This window comes from Littorina saxatilis, linkage group LG4 (assembly GCF_037325665.1).
Source record: "Littorina saxatilis isolate snail1 linkage group LG4, US_GU_Lsax_2.0, whole genome shotgun sequence".
Taxonomy (NCBI): domain Eukaryota; kingdom Metazoa; phylum Mollusca; class Gastropoda; order Littorinimorpha; family Littorinidae; genus Littorina; species Littorina saxatilis.
The window spans coordinates 4,453,101-4,471,573 of record NC_090248.1 but is presented as its reverse complement, the minus strand read 5'-3'; the positions used below and the strand labels follow the sequence as shown (position 1 = coordinate 4,471,573).

The 18,473-nt window shown below is 43.1% G+C and overlaps 1 protein-coding gene across 1 annotated transcript in view; it reads right to left on the bottom strand.

The window, feature by feature from the left end:
• LOC138963882 (scavenger receptor class F member 1-like) overlaps positions 1-18,473 on the bottom strand; it is a 38,663-nt gene that overhangs the window by 20,007 nt on the left and 183 nt on the right. Inside the window, exon 2 of the mRNA XM_070335732.1 lies at positions 18,063-18,155. Within this exon, the coding sequence (XP_070191833.1) occupies positions 18,063-18,155 (93 nt within the window). The remainder of the gene's footprint in view (positions 1-18,062; positions 18,156-18,473) is intronic.

The window sequence follows — 18,473 nt, the reverse complement described above, 5'->3', positions numbered from 1 at the left end:
AAAAGATTGTATAAGATACGCAATGTTTTTTTGTATTTCTAATTTAAATTATTCTTCAGGTTTGTTTAACTCAAAAATAAGCAGTTTCATTCTAAATATGTCCAACCACATTCAATCATATCAACAACAACAACAACAACAACAACAACAACAACAACAACAACAACAACAACAACAACAACAAGTCGCGTAAGGCGAAAACACAACATTTAGTCAAGTAGCTGTCGAACACACAGAATGAAACTGAACGCAATGCCATTTTTCAGCAAGACCGTATACTCGTAGCATCGTCAGTCCACCGCTCATGGCAAAGGCAGTGAAATTGACAAGAAGAGCGGGGTAGTAGTTGCGCTAAGAAGGATAGCACGCTTTTCTGTACCTCTCTTTGTTTTAACTTTCTGAGCGTGTTTTTAATCCAAACATATCATATCTATATGTTTTTGGAATCAGGAACCGACAAGGAATAAGATGAAAGTGTTTTTAAATTGATTTCGACAATTTAATTTTGATAATAATTTTTATATTTTTAATTTTCAGAGCTTGTTTCTAATCCAAATGTGATAGGGTGGAGTGGAAGGGGGAAAATAGGCCAGGAAGCATAAATGAGACGCCAAGACAGAGGTTGCGATAACGTGACTTTTAATTAACGTACACCAGAAACAAACACCAGAAACAAACACCAGAAAGCAGACACCAGTGTAGGAGACACCAGAAAGCAGTGTAGATTCTCCTCAGTGAACACACTTGCAACAGTAAACACAAGAGCACAGGTATCGGAATTCTGTTACAACCACAAGTCGACCGACACAATCGCTACAAATTTGGTCAGCACTTCGACCGTTCACATCAACCGACACAATCGGAGCAACACACAGCTCGCTATCCCAAATCGCGTTCTCTCCTCTAGTCTAATGCTCTCCCTTTTAAAGGCTGGTCAACTCCGATTCCCAATAGCCAATAGGAAAGATACCCGGTGTCAGACAACGGGGGGCGTCGTCTTAAGATTGCCTGCCCAATGGAAGGGATCGGTACCGAGGCATGAAATCGTTACAGGGGTGTCACACACCGGAAATATTACAAGCAGTGTCAAAGCTGATACACAGAAGGGGGGGGGGGGGGGGGTAAGAGACTATAGAACCTCCAAGCTACCTGGCATCTTCAATGATTGTACCCTGTCAAAAGAAATGACACCCACTTGACAAACCGCCGTCCAACGATACCCAGACAGCCTGGCGGCACGTTACATAACGACCACCTAAATCTGGGATAAGAGGTTAGAAAGGAATCCGGTCAAGAGTCTTCCCTACGATAGTAAACACACAATACTCCTAGCGGGAGACACAACTTGGGTCAGGGGAAGATAATAGACAGGGGAGGCAACTGAGTCGGGCAGGAGATAATTACACAAAAGACTGGATACGCCACTTGACTACATCCCCCCCAGCTCTATACCAACTGCGTCCTCGCAGGTACAGCGCCTCGGGAATAGCTGAAAATGACATCTATAAATCAAACACAAGTTCACCCAAGTGAAACAACAAATAAAATCAGAAACGGTAACGGATGACACTCACAGTCACCCAACCCATTCATACAAGACACAATACAACAGGCAATCAATACTCATAGTGTACACACAGTCTCTTAGCAGAACACGAACAGTCTCACAAATGACACATTGCCCACGTGACAGCAGCACATTGTTCTCCTGACTGTTCACAATAGACGGATGGCGGGGTTATGACAGCGGCACACTTATTATATTACACACAAGTCCGTCTGTTCAAAATAAATAAAATCAAGTTAATCCCATGACTGCTCAGAACGACGAAAATCTCTGCCGTATACGCTGTGAGCGGCGCACAGCAGCTGGAGGAGGAACCAGAGGTTCTGGGTCTCTAGCCAGAGGCTGGTCTTGGACTCGCAGTACTAGCACTGGAAACACCTGGGCCTGTAGAACAGGTGCAAGGGCCGCTGGCTGCACCGGATGAGGCTGGACGGGTGGGGGGAAGACAGGGCGTGCGATGCAGACAGTGCCTCGGTCCGGGAACGTTGGGGTAGCAGGGACTTGGGGTAAAGGGGCAAGATTGAGCATGGAATCCCAAAATGTGACCTGCTGAGTGTCGTGTAGCTGCACGGGGACTGGCAGTGTCACATTTTGATGCTCTTCCTCTGTCTGGCAGCTTTGCTCACGGAGAGGTTGCGTGTTGGATGTTGACTGACTCACACGTTTCTCACTTGGCTGTCTCCATGACAACGGTTGTTGGTCTCTTTGACGCTTGGTAGGGCACCTGCTCTGCAGATGGCCGTGGCGGTTACAAAGCCAACAACGTGGCTTCGCGGATGGCTTTTGTTGTCGTGAGGCAGCTGGCGTGTGTTGGTGCAGGGCAGCGCGTAGCTCTGCTGAGCTGACGGCGAGTTCGTTGACTGGGACCTGCAGTCTGCCTAACACTGCACCCATCTGTGTAGAAACAGCCGTTTGTTGCTTCGCCACCACCTCGAAATCTTCCCTCATCCACCTGAGAGCTTCTGCACGGACTGCCGCAAAAGTGACAGCCTCACGCCCTCTCACAAAGCGCATGAGGTCCCGTCTCATTGCAGGCAAAAACAGTCCGTGCATGAATCGATCACGAAGTGCAGCATCGGTAACTGTACCGGCAACACAACCATTCATCTTGTCCCGCAGAGCCTGCAACCTGTGGGCATATGAGAGAATGCCCTCCTCTTGACTCTGGGAGATGCTGTAGAACGACGCTAGTAGAGTGGAAATGCTGGCGTGGTCCCCAAACGTGTCCTGCAGGATGGTCAAGACTAAGTTGGCAGTGGCAGTCGCCTGAGGGGGGTGCAGGTTGATCTCCTTCTTGGCAGGCCCAGCAAGTGACTGGATCAGCCATTCAGCAGCCTCGCCGCCCAGCGCCTCCAGGTTGAAGTGGGCAATGATGCGACGAGCCTCTGTGACGTAGTCGTCTAGCAGACAGCCATCTTTGCTGCTAGTGAAGAGGGGGAGCCTGGGAGGGGAGAACATCTGCCACTGGGGTCTAGGAACCCCGTCGACCGCCATCTTGGATACGCCGAGTACCTCCTACACTGCTACCCCTGCTTTCTGGTGTTAAACTACGGCGTCTCTACTTCCTGAATCCTGCTCGCAGCGCCAGATGTGATAGGGTGGAGTGGAAGGGGGAAAATAGGCCAGGAAGCATAAATGAGACGCCAAGACAGAGGTTGCGATAACGTGACTTTTAATTAACGTACACCAGAAACAAACACCAGAAACAAACACCAGAAAGCAGACACCAGAAAGCAGTGTAGATTCTCCTCAGTGAACACACTTGCAACAGTAAACACAAGAGCACAGGTATCGGAATTCTGTTACAACCACAAGTCGACCGACACAATCGCTACAAATTTGGTCAGCACTTCGACCGTTCACATCAACCGACACAATCGGAGCAACACACAGCTCGCTATCCCAAATCGCGTTCTCTCCTCTAGTCTAATGCTCTCCCTTTTAAAGGCTGGTCAACTCCGATTCCCAATAGCCAATAGGAAAGATACCCGGTGTCAGACAACGGGGGGCGTCGTCTTAAGATTGCCTGCCCAATGGAAGGGATCGGTACCGAGGCATGAAATCGTTACAGGGGTGTCACACACCGGAAATATTACAAGCAGTGTCAAAGCTGATACACAGAAGGGGGGGGGGGGGGGGGGGTAAGAGACTATAGAACCTCCAAGCTACCTGGCATCTTCAATGATTGTACCCTGTCAAAAGAAATGACACCCACTTGACAAACCGCCGTCCAACGATACCCAGACAGCCTGGCGGCACGTTACATAACGACCACCTAAATCTGGGATAAGAGGTTAGAAAGGAATCCGGTCAAGAGTCTTCCCTACGATAGTAAACACACAATACTCCTAGCGGGAGACACAACTTGGGTCAGGGGAAGATAATAGACAGGGGAGGCAACTGAGTCGGGCAGGAGATAATTACACAAAAGACTGGATACGCCACTTGACTACACAAATATAACATATTTATATGTTTTTTGAATCAGGAAATGATGTAGAATAAGATGAACGTAAATTTTATAAATTTTTATTTTTTTTACAATTTTCAGATTTTTAATGACCAAAGTCATTAATTAATTTTTAAGCCACCAAGCTGAAATGCAATACCGAAGTCCGGGCTTCGTCGAAGATTACTTGACCAAAATTTCAACCAATTTGGTTGAAAAATGAGGGCGTGACAGTGCCGCCTCAACTTTCACGAAAAGCCGGATATGACGTCATCAAAGACATTTATCAAAAAAATGAAAAAAACGTTCAGGGATTTCATACCCAGGAACTCTCATGTCAAATTTCATAAAGATCGGTCCAGTAGTTTAGTCTGAATCGCTCTACACACACACACACACACACACACACACACACACACACACACACACATACACCACGACCCTCGTCTCGATTCCCCCCTCTACGTTAAAATATTTAGTCAAAACTTGACTAAATATAACAAGTCGCGTAAGGCGAAAATACAATATTTAGTCAAGTAGCTGTCGAACTCACAGAATGAAACTGAACGCAACGCAACGCAGCAAGACCGTATACTCGTAGCATCGTCACTCCACCGCCCGTGGCAAAGGCAGTGCCCGTGGAATTGACAAGAAGAGCGGGGTATTCGTTGCGCTAAGAAGGATAGCACGCTTTTCTGTACCTCTCTTCGTTTTAACTTTCTGAGCGTGTTTTTAATCCAAACATATCATATCTATATATTTTTGGAATCAGGAACCGACAAGGAAGAAGATGAAAGTGTTTTTGAATTGATTTCGAAAAAAAAATTTTGATAATAATTTTTATATATTTAATTTTCAGAGCTTGTTTTTAATCCGAATATAACATATTTATATGTTTTGGGAATCAGCAAATGATGGAGAATAAGATAAACGTAAATTTGGATCGTTTTATAAATTTTTATTTTTTTTTTACAATTTTCAGATTTTTAATGACCAAAGTCATTAATTAATTTTTAAGCCACCAAGCTGAAATGCAATACCGAACCCCGGGCTTCGTCGAAGATTACTTGACCAAAATTTCAACCAATTTGGTTGAAAAATGAGGGCGTGACAGTGCCGCCTCAACTTTCACGAAAAGCCGGATATGACGTCATCAAAGACATTTATCAAAAAAATGAAAAAAACGTTCGGGGATTTCATACCCAGGAACTCTCATGTCAAATTTCATAAAGATCGGTCCAGTAGTTTAGTCTGAATCGCTCTACACACACACACACACACACACACACAGACAGACAGATGCACATACACCACGACCCTCGTTTCGATTCCCCCTCGATGTTAAAATATTTAGTCAAAACTTGACTAAATATAAAAAGAACAACAACAACAACAAAACAACAACAACAACAACAACAATAATAACAACAATAACAATGATAACAATTGTCAGTAAGTACTGGTGTCACATGACTGATGTGAACCAGTTGATTGGCTAATGGTGATGCGCTTAAATCTGTTAGCGCACTCTTGGAGTGCGCTAACTTTTCCACAGAGCGTATTCTTACGCCCTTTGCCAAGCGAGACTGTACTCTCATCCTCAGAATTAATTAATGACATGTAGCGTATATTCTCTACTTTACCAAAAAATAACCATAAATTTCCTGCGGCTCAGCAAAGCAGATGTGGTTTTTTTTCTGACAGATCGCAGGCGCCTGTGCCACAGTGAATCCCACTGATCTAAAAAATAGAAGCGGCTGTGTCTCTTCCACAATGGTCTCTTCTCGTTTTGACTTGCAAAGATTCTTCTCACATGCCGTGTTAGTGGCATGTAGCTTATTAACCACATTACCAAATGATGCGTTTGTTTAAAATTCCCAGCGGCAAACAGAAAACACAAGTGTTATTCCGATAACGTAGGTCTGCCAGCTAGACCAGCATTTGAAAGTCGACTCTGTTATAGTAGACTACACTGAAATACGACTGCATCAGTTCAGTAAATGAATGGTTTCTGAATTATTATTTCAAGGCAACAACAATCGGAATCGAAAACGTGTAGGGTTAAAATCGTTCTTACCATGTATAAAACTTATTACCAGCCTGCCTCATGCGTGCAGACGAGCAATTTTTGTTTTTGAAATGAGACTGCAGTTCAGTGGTTTGATTGCCCTAGCCGCATAGCAGACGACATAAACCCCGCAGCAAATTAACATGCTGGGCAAATGTGAACAAACAAACGATGGGGATATAATACGTGTAGAGTTCAGAGCATTATTACCGTTCATATATAGTACCAGACTCCCCGATGAGTGAAGTTACAACACGAGAAACATACCACATTTACTTTGAAAATGTGCTAACCGTGGCCTTGGAGTCAATTCAAGGGGCAACACTCTGCACAGTCAATCTGTCGAAGCTCGATGAAGGTTTCGAATCGCAAATAACTAAGAGCACATTCATTTCTCCGAGGTCTGTATGAAAGATCATCACTTTTTAGCTTAACGCTACTCTGGAATTTACCAACATAAATTAAAACAAGAGTTTGCGTGTGACGAAAGCACGACACACTTGAGACAGCCCACACAAAAGTAGATCTGACACAAACCTGACCACACAGTTACACCTATCCAAATGCGCGAAGCAAAATGTGCGTTTTGAATCTTCTTTTTTTACTGACAATATCGTTATTGAAACAATCCAGCACACTGCGGAATTCCAGGCAATGAAACAGCTGATGAGCTCGCCAAACTCGGAGCCAGGGAGGAACAACCAGACAACCCGGTCAGCTTCGCTGAAAAGAAAACCCTCGTGAAGGCAGCAATGCGACCACAATCCACGAGAGACGCATATCATCTCCTAGAACGATGGCAGCAAGTAGTGATCATGCGACTACGAACTGGTCACTGTCGCCTCAACGCCCACTTGTTCAGGAAGCTGAAGCTGACCCCATCACCAACCTGTCCCTGTGGTCTGGAAGACCAGACTCCAGAACATGTCTTAATGACATGCCCCCAACTGAAACCAATCAGAGACAAAGTGTGGCCAGCATCAGTCCCTCTCCGCACCAAACTATATGGGAGCAGACAGGACCTGGAAGCCACGACGTCATTTGTCTCGCAGACTAAACTGATGGTGTGACGGCGAACACAAGAAGAAGAAGAAGAAACAATCCCAGTGCACTAAGGGATTTATAGAGCAAATCTTCGACCTTGACAATAACAACGACAACAACAACTTCGGCCTTGACAATAACAACGACAACAACAATGACAAAAACGACACCAACATCAATAAAAGGCAAACACACACACACACACACACACACACACACACGCTCAATCAGACGCAGGCACACACACACACACACATACACCAGCATACACCCACCCACCCCCCCCCCACACACACACACACACACTCACACATAAGCGCCGTACTGTATGGCAGCTTGGTTTGCCTAGTGAGAAAGCAGGCACATTTCCATAAGCGTTACCTCAAAGAATACAAGAAATTCAGTTGATCCCAGGATCAACACGAGCCGAAACATTGACAATATCAAAGAAACAGGGAGTTCTACACCTGTTGGTACAGGTAAACAAAATAATAGTGTTGATGTGTCCTGTTAAATTGTCTTTTCGGCGTTTGTACATAAATGGGAGATATAGAGAATACTACATGGCTTGCTGTGTCGTACCAGATTTACACGAGTTGTTTTTTTAAATATTTGAAAAAGCAACGAGTGTAAATCTGGTACGGAACAGCAAGCCATGTAGTATTCTGTTTATCCTACATACTGTACTTACGTGTATTTTACTGAAAATGTCCTGCATTCGAGGCAGCTAAATTGAAGACGCTTGTTTTAGAACCTCGATCTCTTCTAAAGCCTCGTGCAATCTATTACGTCAAAGCAAAGAAACGTCACTCTGAAAGTGTGGCGTGACGTGTTAGTTCTAAAGATTCATCGAGGGTAATTAGCGAGCGCAATTTGTGTTTCTATAATGACGTTTGTCTCGGTGACTTTGGCATCATAAGCAGTGGAAAAACAGGTCCCTGCCAGACTTGCTTGACATGACCTCATTTACATGATATACACACGTGTGATTTGAACGATTATTATCTCACGGGTGTCTCTCTCACGTATGTAGGATAAAACAACTATCGCAATATCAAGGAAGAAGATTGTTGTGAAAGTAATGCAATAATGAATAAGAGCTCAATCATGAATAAGACCTATTGGCTTAACAGAAAGGAAGAAGGCTACTCTACCTTTATGGAAGTGATGCAATAATACTGGTATTGGTGACAGAAATATGTTTTCCACCAAGAAACCGATCGATCAACCAAGGAACCAAAAGACAGAGCGAGCGATAGACGTTGCAACAGGTAGGAATGGTATTGTTTTTGGTCTGAATGAGCGTGATACAGTGGCATGTCACAGTGTAGAAGGGAAAGTAGTAAAAGTAGTTATAAATAGAAATGAATGAAATCAAAGTGTATGATGCAAATAACTTTATTTAAAATTATCACTGAGTCACAAAATAATAAAGCAAGAAAGAATACAGTGTTAGAGAAACTGTTGTAAATGGCAAAATGCTGTTGCCATTAATACACATTTGAATGCTAGTAATGTAGCACCAATATATGACATTGCCTGTTGTAAATGGCAAAATGGTTTATGAAAGAGATTTACAGTTTCACTCCAACAAAAAATGTAAGCTTACTTTGTAGCTTTCGGTAGCTGTTGCCATAAATACCCAAAGACACTGGCATACAAATAATATAGCATCAATATAGGACATTGTATTGATATAACCTACAATGATATCTGTCGTCAAGGTTAACAAATGCTGACTAGATGTAACAAAATATATACAATATTATAATACTAAAGTGAGTGCTTAGTCATGCAGAGTGGCGTTTGCATAGAATTGAAGTCTATTCGTCACGAGGGTGAACAGCATGATAACTTTCCTGTGTAATACTTCTTCAAAGGGAACACTTTATTATATTTAAATATCTGGGAAATTGTGGTTAAAAGACTTCGTTACTTCTTGATTGTTATTTACTTTTATATTGAAGTGAATAGCAAAACGCTGTATTTGAAAACAGCATGGGATTTATATATATTTATATATATATATATATATATAGAAAGTTATAATGAGAGCGCTGCTAAAAAAGCCAAAATGTGCACTCGATCGCTTGTACTTTTACAGAAAAGTTAAATATAGAATGACGTCAAAGCAAGAATGCATAGAAATTATTCATGAGCAAGGGAGATCATCCTTTACTCTGTGTGTCTCCACCGCCTACATTCCAACAAGGAATTTTGAAAGCAGGGAGCACACTAGAGGTAACGGAAGAGGTGGGGGAAGGGGGTAAGAATTAGATCAAGATATATATATATATATATATATATATTTTGGTATCAGGTAATGCCCTAGTTTTTTACAAATTGTAGCAAAGTCGATTAACTTTACTATGTACGATGTTTGCTTGCAAATTACAACACAAACGCGAAAAACTTAACTATTTGTAGAGTTCTAAGGCATTGCAGACAAAGCAACTGCAAGAAAGTCAGGTTTTAGCAGTGTGAAAATCCGCTGAAAACGGTCTTATATCCCTTCCGTTAACATGACTTCGTCCGGCCATACATGTAGGCTCTTATGACACTGACCCTGAGCTGACCCTGAGGCACTGAAAAGGTTTTCACGGAAAAAGTCTCTCGAAGAACGAAATGGGTTCGGTGCATTTGTCAGTCTGTCACATGTTGAAGGGCCCCATACGGGTTGATAGAGATTACACAACGTCATCGAGTGAGGGACCGAAAAATATTGAAACTCGAGGATGATTTTTTTGTGGTATCAACCGAGACTGTAGGTCGAGGTTGATACCACACAAAAAAAATCATCCTCGAGTTTCAATATTTTTTTTGGTCCCTCACAAGATGACGTTTGTGTAATTTGTGTATACAATGATCAACGACAAAGACAAAAATTAAAACAAAAACAACACGAACTCTTTTCCATCTAGGAATGGTGGAAGGAAAATAGTGTGGCGTGTCTTTGGTTTTAGTGGCTTACAAAATGGTATTCATGAATAAAGTTTCGATTCTTTTATTTTGATTTTGAAAGAAAAAATTAGAGCCGACACAATGCAAACCTGGAAATCACGGTAGAAGCCACTTTCGCGTTCAGTTTGCTTGATCAAGAACTTGTGCGACAGCCATTGTGTAACCAGGAAGTGACGTATCTTTAGCTACACTTGACGTCATTTCAACCTTTTAGAGAGAGAGAGAGAGTGAGTGAGCGAGAGAGAGAGAGAGAGAGAGAGAGAGAGAGAGAGAGAGAGAGAGAGAGAGAGAGAGAGAGAGAGAGAGAGAGAGAGAGAGAGAGAGAGAGAGAGAGAGAGAGAGAGAGAGAGAGAGAGAACACGCATAGTTGATTAACGCAAATTTATTGCAATGAAACAAACAAGAATACGAACACTTTCTTTGCTTGAAATATAAATTCGTTCCAGTTTATCTTGGATTCTTGTCATTGGGCCTCATCAACTTAGGAGTAAAAAAAAGAAGAAAAAAACAACCACACACACGTACACAACTTAATGTAACTGAATTATATTAGACAGACGGGCAGGTTCCGTAAATGAGCCTCTATACTTCACTCATTACATTTATTAGACACTGTCATGCGACATGCTGCCTGACACATTTTCCCCCATAACCTCTCTCATGTTCTTTTGTTGTTTTCCGACTTATCAATTATGTCTCGATTTATGCGCAATGTAGTGACTTTTCCTCTGATCACAATACGCATTAACTTTGTGCGAGTGTCTTATGTGCACTTATTACAATTGAAAAAATCCCCTCAAATATTGGCGCTCCAAGTCTTCTTCTTCTTTTTCCCTTAAGCTAGCTACTAGCTAGCTGCCCTTTCCCCACCTCATGTATCACCAACCCCTTCCCATTTTCTGCTTGTTTGTGTATCTGTTTTGTCTTTTGTTTTGTTTTTCGTTTCCTGAAATGAGCTAATGTACTTATTCCGCCATCATGCTAACCTTTGTTTTGTAATTACTATGATTGCTTAAAATAAGCATTATATGCTTGAGTATGTAATCATCCATGCATTGTTCTTGTCATGATTAAAATTGAATAAAGTTTTGTTTAAACCAATGTAACTGAATGGAATTTGGTGCTCTGCAACTGAAGACGAAGAAGAAACTCATTGCGGCATTGTGAAATTGAAATTGAAAACTCCTCCATGAATGGGCGCATCAAAGGTCACTGCTGGCTGGCGGAGCGTGTTTCCGCCTGAGGCCGAGGCACTGGAATCTGCGTCATCAGTAGTTGACGTCATAGCTCCCAACTTTGAGACTGTGCAAGTGCGCGTGGTTGACAGAATTCGGGAAACTTGCAGTTGCTGGTTGTCGGACATTTTCGCGTAACTGAGTACAGACTGAATGTTTTTATGTCCTGATTTCTCCATTATATGGGTTGGGGATCATTGAGCTTCTGTAGCAGCGTCTTCCTCGCCGAGGTACCCGAGATTCGTTTACTTGTGGTGGAAGATATCTCGGACGCGGCCGCCATTTCTTTCATCAAACTGCCGATTGTGTTCACTCCCATCGGCATTGCACGAAACCATTGTTTGCCTGGTTTCGGATCATGGACGCATGTGAGGTAGAACGGATAGTTGGAGCCGCATGTTTCTGCAGGGCGAAGAGAGGCATATTTCTCGAAGATCTTCACAGGGCACCGCTCAGGGTTTTCAACATCTTCATACGCTCGCGGTTTTGCCCTGACATCCTGCCTGGAGACCCCTGTTCTTGTTTTCGTGGTTCGCTCGTTGAATTCCAAGAAGCGGTGGCCACTGCTGTCCATCTGAACAGTTACGTCGGACCAGCACATCTGGCGATGTTCGGTTCTTGCCCGCATTCCAAAGTGGAGGCAGTTCAACCACCACAGGGTGTTGATTATGGCTCTTGGTGTGGACACTCCCAACTGACCAGAGTCCCACAGTGTTTCCACCTCTTCGTCCGTTAGTGCACACGCTCTTTGAGGTAAGTTTCCTTTCCCTGCTGATTTCAGCTTTTTTTGTTTGCTTTTTGCAACTGCTCGAACGTTTTCAAACAGCGTATCATTGCTGGAAAAAAATCTTGCCTTTTCCGTTCGCTGCCATGTGCCGATCGACGGCGGACAGAAATCCTCGAATCGTACCTGGTTCATATTCATCTCCATCTTCGCGTTTCACCGTTGTAAGAAACTTGACAAGAATGTTTGCAACAAGTTTTGGATCCTCAATTTTCGCTATATCAGCTGATCTCATCTGTTTTGCAAACTCTTCGGTTTGAAGAATGAAATCTGAAATCAGGCGTATCACATGTTCAGTTTTTCTTTTGGTGTTGGCGTTTTCTGTATCGGTGATGAGAGCGTTCACATCGTCATCAGTCACTTTCTCGAATCTCCTTTTTTTGGGCGCAACGGCCATTAAATTTTCGTCCTCTTCATTGAAGTCTTCTAAGAAAAAGTCGCTTATCAAATCAAAATCGCCGTCCATCTTGACGAACGAACGTTGGCGTGTGAATACACAACCGGAAATAGATCTAGATCTAAATTGATCTCTATGACCCGTGCCTTGATACCATTGAGATCATAGGAGATGCACAGCAGTGCCGATACCAGGTTTCTTTAGCTTCACTTTAAAATGATATCAGAACGATAGTTATTCACTTGAAAGTGAACACAGGAGAGTTGTATACAAAGAGATAAGGTACTGTCGTGTTTTTCCCAAACCTAGTGCACTACCGTTCTCACGAGATAAGTTACTTCTGTTTTGTTCCGGTTTTTCTCTCCAATTGACACAATGGATGAGAGATGAAACAGAAAAGCCTGTTGTGAAAATGCAAAAATTTGGAGGTAAAAACGAAACAAAACAAAAGTAACTGTTCTCATGACAACGGCAAACAACGACACCGCCCTCAGCTAATTCAAGAAATCACCCCCCTCCTACACGTGCACTCAAGTTAACCTCTGCTTTGACCTGTGTGCCAAGAGTGAGATGAGAGAGAGCAGAGACACACACACTCCCGCGCCGTAGATCAGATTAATAGGTGCTTGATTTTGGTATTTTGATTTTACATAACATTAAACCTTTCTTCTTATTATTATTATGGTGAGATTATATAGCTTAACATATTAATTTCTGCCGTGTGAAATGGAATTTGTTTACAGACAGACAGACAAACAAACATTTTTTACACACAATATATAACGCATTCACATCGACCAGCAAACCTCAAGCCTGTTAGGCGAGCATTCACCTTTCGCGGCCTTTATTCCAAGTCACACGGGTATTTGATGGACATTTTTATCTATGCCTATACAATTTTGCCAGGAAAGACCCTTTTGTCAATCATGGGATCTTTAACGTGCACACCCCAATATAGTGTACACGAAGGGACCTCGGTTTTTCGTCTCATCCGAAAGACTAGCACTTGAACCCACCATCTAGGTTAGGAAAGGGGGGAGAAAATAGCGGCCTGACCCAGGGTCGAACACGCAACCTCTCGATTCCGAGCGCAAGTGCGTTACCACTCGGCCACCCAGTCCCATGGGGTTCATGGTCATGGCAACAGCCTTAATAATATTATATCATGTATAATATTACATTTCAGCATATGTGAATTACATGTCATCATACCAAACTGTCATACATTTTTATTCCCACATCATTCTGATTGATCACAACCAAACCTACTATCAGTGGACACATCCAAATACAAGCGCCTGTTCTTGACAACTTGCGACTGATCTAAAAATAAAAACCAATGCAATTTCCTCGGTCTGGCTTTGCCACGACACTCACGGTTTGGCTTGTAGGTAAAATGTACAATGTATTTTCTGATTTGTGCACAAAAGCTTTTTTTCTTTTTTCTTTTTTTTAACATAACAATGTTTAATGTCATTGTTTGTTTAAAAGACCATGGTCACATTTGTAAAAAAAATGTTAAATTAGAAAATAAATAACATTTTGGTTCATGATTTTTCCTACACCTGTGCTGAAAAAAAGAAATAAAAATGTCGGTATATAAGTCACTCAAATACAGCAATGCATGAATGGCTCGGTTTGAGTTTGTTGTGGTTGACCCTGCACAAATCGACCTATGATGTTTTTGTTCAACAATTTTGCCGTCACCCCTCCCATAGGGTGACGTATTCCACAACTTCCTGTGTTCCTGTGTTGCTCAGTGATTTTGTTAGAATTCAAATTCTTGTGACACACTTCTTCTTGTTCATTTCCTGTGCCTGTGATTTGTTTGAGCACATTGTGAGGTATTTCACCACAGACTACAAACGGCGACTTCCTGTCACGTGTTCGCCCATGAACAAAAATGTCTCCTCCTGCACACTACTTCCCCGTCGCCAAAGACGACCCGCTGGTGCCGCTCGTCAATAATATGAGTCTCATTAAACGTAATGAGTTTTTAAATCTCTCAGCGATGTTCGTACCTCAAGCGATGCAACCGGAAGTGCTCTTTTATATGAAAAACCAATAATGGTACTCTTCTGTTGTCAAGCGATAATGTAAACATTCTACTCGCTAGTAGCAACAGCAAACATTGCGTAGCTTAGTTCGTCACTTTGCCGTTTTGTAAACGTGGAGCAGTTGAAGCTCGCCGATCTTCTCTCGGATTTTGAGATCGAGCCTTCGACTGCTGCCAGACTGGAGGATGAGGGTTTCGTTTCTATTTTATCTGTTCGTCAGTTGACGGAGGATTTAATTGATGTCTGCTTCGCACCGTGTTCATTGGGTCAACGACTTCTTCTTAAAGCGTTAGTACGCTCTTTGTGTGCTTCGTCAACGGCCATTGGCGATGCCTCTTCGTGCAAGGAGCACTGAGGTTCCGGTGAAGGTCAAGCTGGTTGACTTGTTGTTCTTCCTACCTGTTGCTAGCTGTTTACCTGCCCTAGATTTTGTTCAACGTACTAACGACGTTCCCGTGGCAGGTCAGGAGAAACTAAAGGATTTAACATCTTTTGTTTCCCTCGCTTCTGGTTCTACCTCGTCGAAGATGCTACCTTGCAGGATGGCTACATCACTCTGGCTCCTCACAAAACTCCTCTGGACAAATTGACAACGAGCCAGTATGGAGAAGCTGCTTTGAAGATTCATGCAGAGATGATGGAGGAAGGAGTCCAGCGTGTCATCTCAGATGAATACCTGGGCTACATCACCAGAATCTTCCAGATGGCCCAGGTATTCTCCTGGCATTCGGTGCTGCTTTACGATGGGACATTTTGTAAGGAAAAGGCTTGCAAGGGGTTTCCTTGGTCTCACGAGGCTCCCTGTCTGATGTCATTGCTACTACGGCCCATGGACAAAGCCCCTCTACCTCATACCCGCCGTCAGCAGAAAACAGATGACTCTGGCAAGCCAGTCTGCATTCGTTTCAACAAGTCTTCGTGCAGCAACCCGTCCTGCCGATACGCTCATGTCTGTCTGCAGTGCCTCTCTCCAACTCATTATGAGCGCCACCATCTCGCTCACGAGCCAAAAAACCACCAGGCAGTCCGCCATCCACTCCATCTTTACCTCCTTCTTCTTTCGCTTTATCTTTCCCTCTTGAGGGTCCATCTGTGTCTGACTTATTATCTACATGGCAGAAAGTCTTGGAAAACGATTTCGACAAGGATTATTTGCTTGAGGGTATTGAAAATGGGTTTCGCCTGACTGACATTGACAGTTGTGTAAATATTCCCATCCCTTCTCATCCCCAAAATTACAGATCGACTTCTTCTGAGCAATTTAAATCCCTTGTGGATCAACAACTGAAAGCGGGCATCCAGGAAGGACATTTTGAGGTGTTGGCTTCTCCCCCTCCTCTTACCAGTCCATTAAGCGCCATCCCTAAATCTGACGGTGGAGTGAGAGTGATCCACGATTTGAGTTCTCCACACAACAATTGTTTGAATTCTCATGCAACTAAGGACACTCTTTCCTTCCTGTACAAGACGCTCTAAATCTAGTCACTCCATGTAGTTTCATGGCGAAAATTGATTTAAAAGCTGCTTACAGATCTGTTAAAATCCATCCTTCAGATTATCCTTGGACATGCTGTTACTGGAAATTTCAGGGAGATGAGAATGACACGTTCCTCTGTGAAAGGAGATTGCCTTTTGGATCCAGGAAAGCACCATCCATTTTTCACAGACTTACACAAGCTGTTCGCCGTCATGTACAAAAACAGGGTTTTTCAGCTGTAGTAGTGTATCTTGATGATTTTTTCATTTCGGCTCCTACGTTTGCAGAGTGTCAGACTGCTCTTGATTTCATTTTGAAACTGTTGCGCTCCTTGGGCTTCCGCATCGCATGGAACAAAGTCCTTACTTTGTTGGGTGTTTCAATTGATTCGGAAGTTGGTATCTTGACTTTAGACAGTATCAAAACTGCTCATCTAACTTCTCTGAAAGAAAGAGAATCACGCGCAAACAACTACAGCGCATTGCTGGGAAACTGAACTGGGCCGCCTTTGTCATACCTTGGGGGAGGATTCATATTCGCCGTATTTTTTATGCCATTTCAAAGCTAAATGCTGATCATCACAAGCTATTAACTCTTCACATCATTGATGATCTTTTGTGGTGGGCCGATGCTTTACAAACGCCTTCTCTCAGACGCCTTATTTGGGATTATTGCCCTACCATTGCTGTGCACTGTGATGACAGTTCCGAAGCAGGCGGAGCTTTCTGCCAGGGAAACTGGTTTTATACTGCTTGGTCAGCTGACCATCCTCATCTCGCTTCATCACACATCAATGTGAAGGAGCTGACAATCGTCGTTGCTGCTCTGACCCGCTGGCCAGACGCTCTGCAGGGTCATCGTGTACTTTTTGTCACCGATAACTCTCCTACTCAAGCTATGTTGAGTAAAGGCACAACGCCTAGTGCGCCATCTGCTCAATTATTGCGCACATTGAGCGAGTTAGCTATTAACTTAGACATATCTGTCTCTTCTATTCACATTCCTGGTGCAGATAATCACATACCTGATGCTCTTTCCAGACTGCATCAGGTCGGTCAATTGCAAAGACTAAGGTCTCGGTTGAGCATGGATCCTGATAGTTTTGCTAATGACCCTCTGTATCTTGACGCTTATACGTCTCACGAATCACTTTGTTTTCTGCTCTACAGACGCCAGGCCTCTTTGTGTGAAGAATTGGACAAAGAAGTAACCGCTTTTAGACTACACGCCTTCGCTCAGTCTACCCAAAACACTTATAAAACGCATCTCAACTCTTACTTGAAGTTTTGTTCTGAGGCAAATGTACTTCCAGTGTCAGCTACTCATGAGACTGTTTGCCGTTTTGCAGCCTTTTTGGCACGATCAATGAATTTTACGTCTGTTTGACAGTACTTGAACATTGTACGACTCATTCATCTGGAACAGAACCTTCCAAATCCGCTGCTGGGTAATTTTATGCTACAGTCGGTACTTGCAGGCATTCGCCGGATGAAAGGATCAGCTCCTGACTACAAGCTTCCTTTCACTACTTCACTTCTGTTGAAGATTCGTGACAGATTGGATTTGAGTTCGGTCTTCGACTCTTGTTTTTTTGCTATAAGCAACAATTCTATGGTTTACTTGAACATTTTCTGCACTCTCCTAGTTGGCGAGGCAAGTGCATTTACTTCCAAAGAACCGGTACTTGCATCATGGCAGATGTTAAAACAGGCCGTGGTCATTGCAAAGGTATATGCGACACTCACGACAAGGGAGAGATTGCATGAGCTATTAACTAATGTGTTCGTTTTTGTACTGCACATTTTTCTGAAGGTATTTAACATGTACAAATGCGTTGCGTTCTTACTCTAGTTCGGAAATCATATGCACACCGAAGTCTGTTGTTTGTTGCAATTGTGGGTTTAACTAGTCGACCACAAGTTATTGCTTGTCACTCTAAAGCGAGGCGCAACTCTTCCACAACGCATACAAATGCAGGGTTATTTCTGGAAAACGTTCATTCTCAAACAAGGCTGAAACTTACGTGTGCAGTGACCACCATTCCTGTTGCACCCTCCTTCGCAGTTCGTGTCACATGGAGAGGAACAGTCAAGTCCGTAGAATCCCTCTTTGCACACTGAAAACAGTAATTGTCAACACGTTGAACATCTTCAGCGCAAAAGCTAACAAAAACACCCCACATGCACACCACCGCAGGCGAATTGCATTTGCATTCTAAGGTAGCTGGATAGCAAAACATAGCAAGGAAAAGCAGCTGAAGCACTGGTTTGGCTGCAGTTTGGCACGTTTGGTAAGAAACAACTACACTGATGTTGTATGCTTGAGAAAGGCGTTAAATATGTTATCAACATAAATTAGCATGACTTATAAACTAACCAGCCTCACATGTGGAACAACAGCTAACATTAAAATAGGTCATCGTATGTGTGTGCTA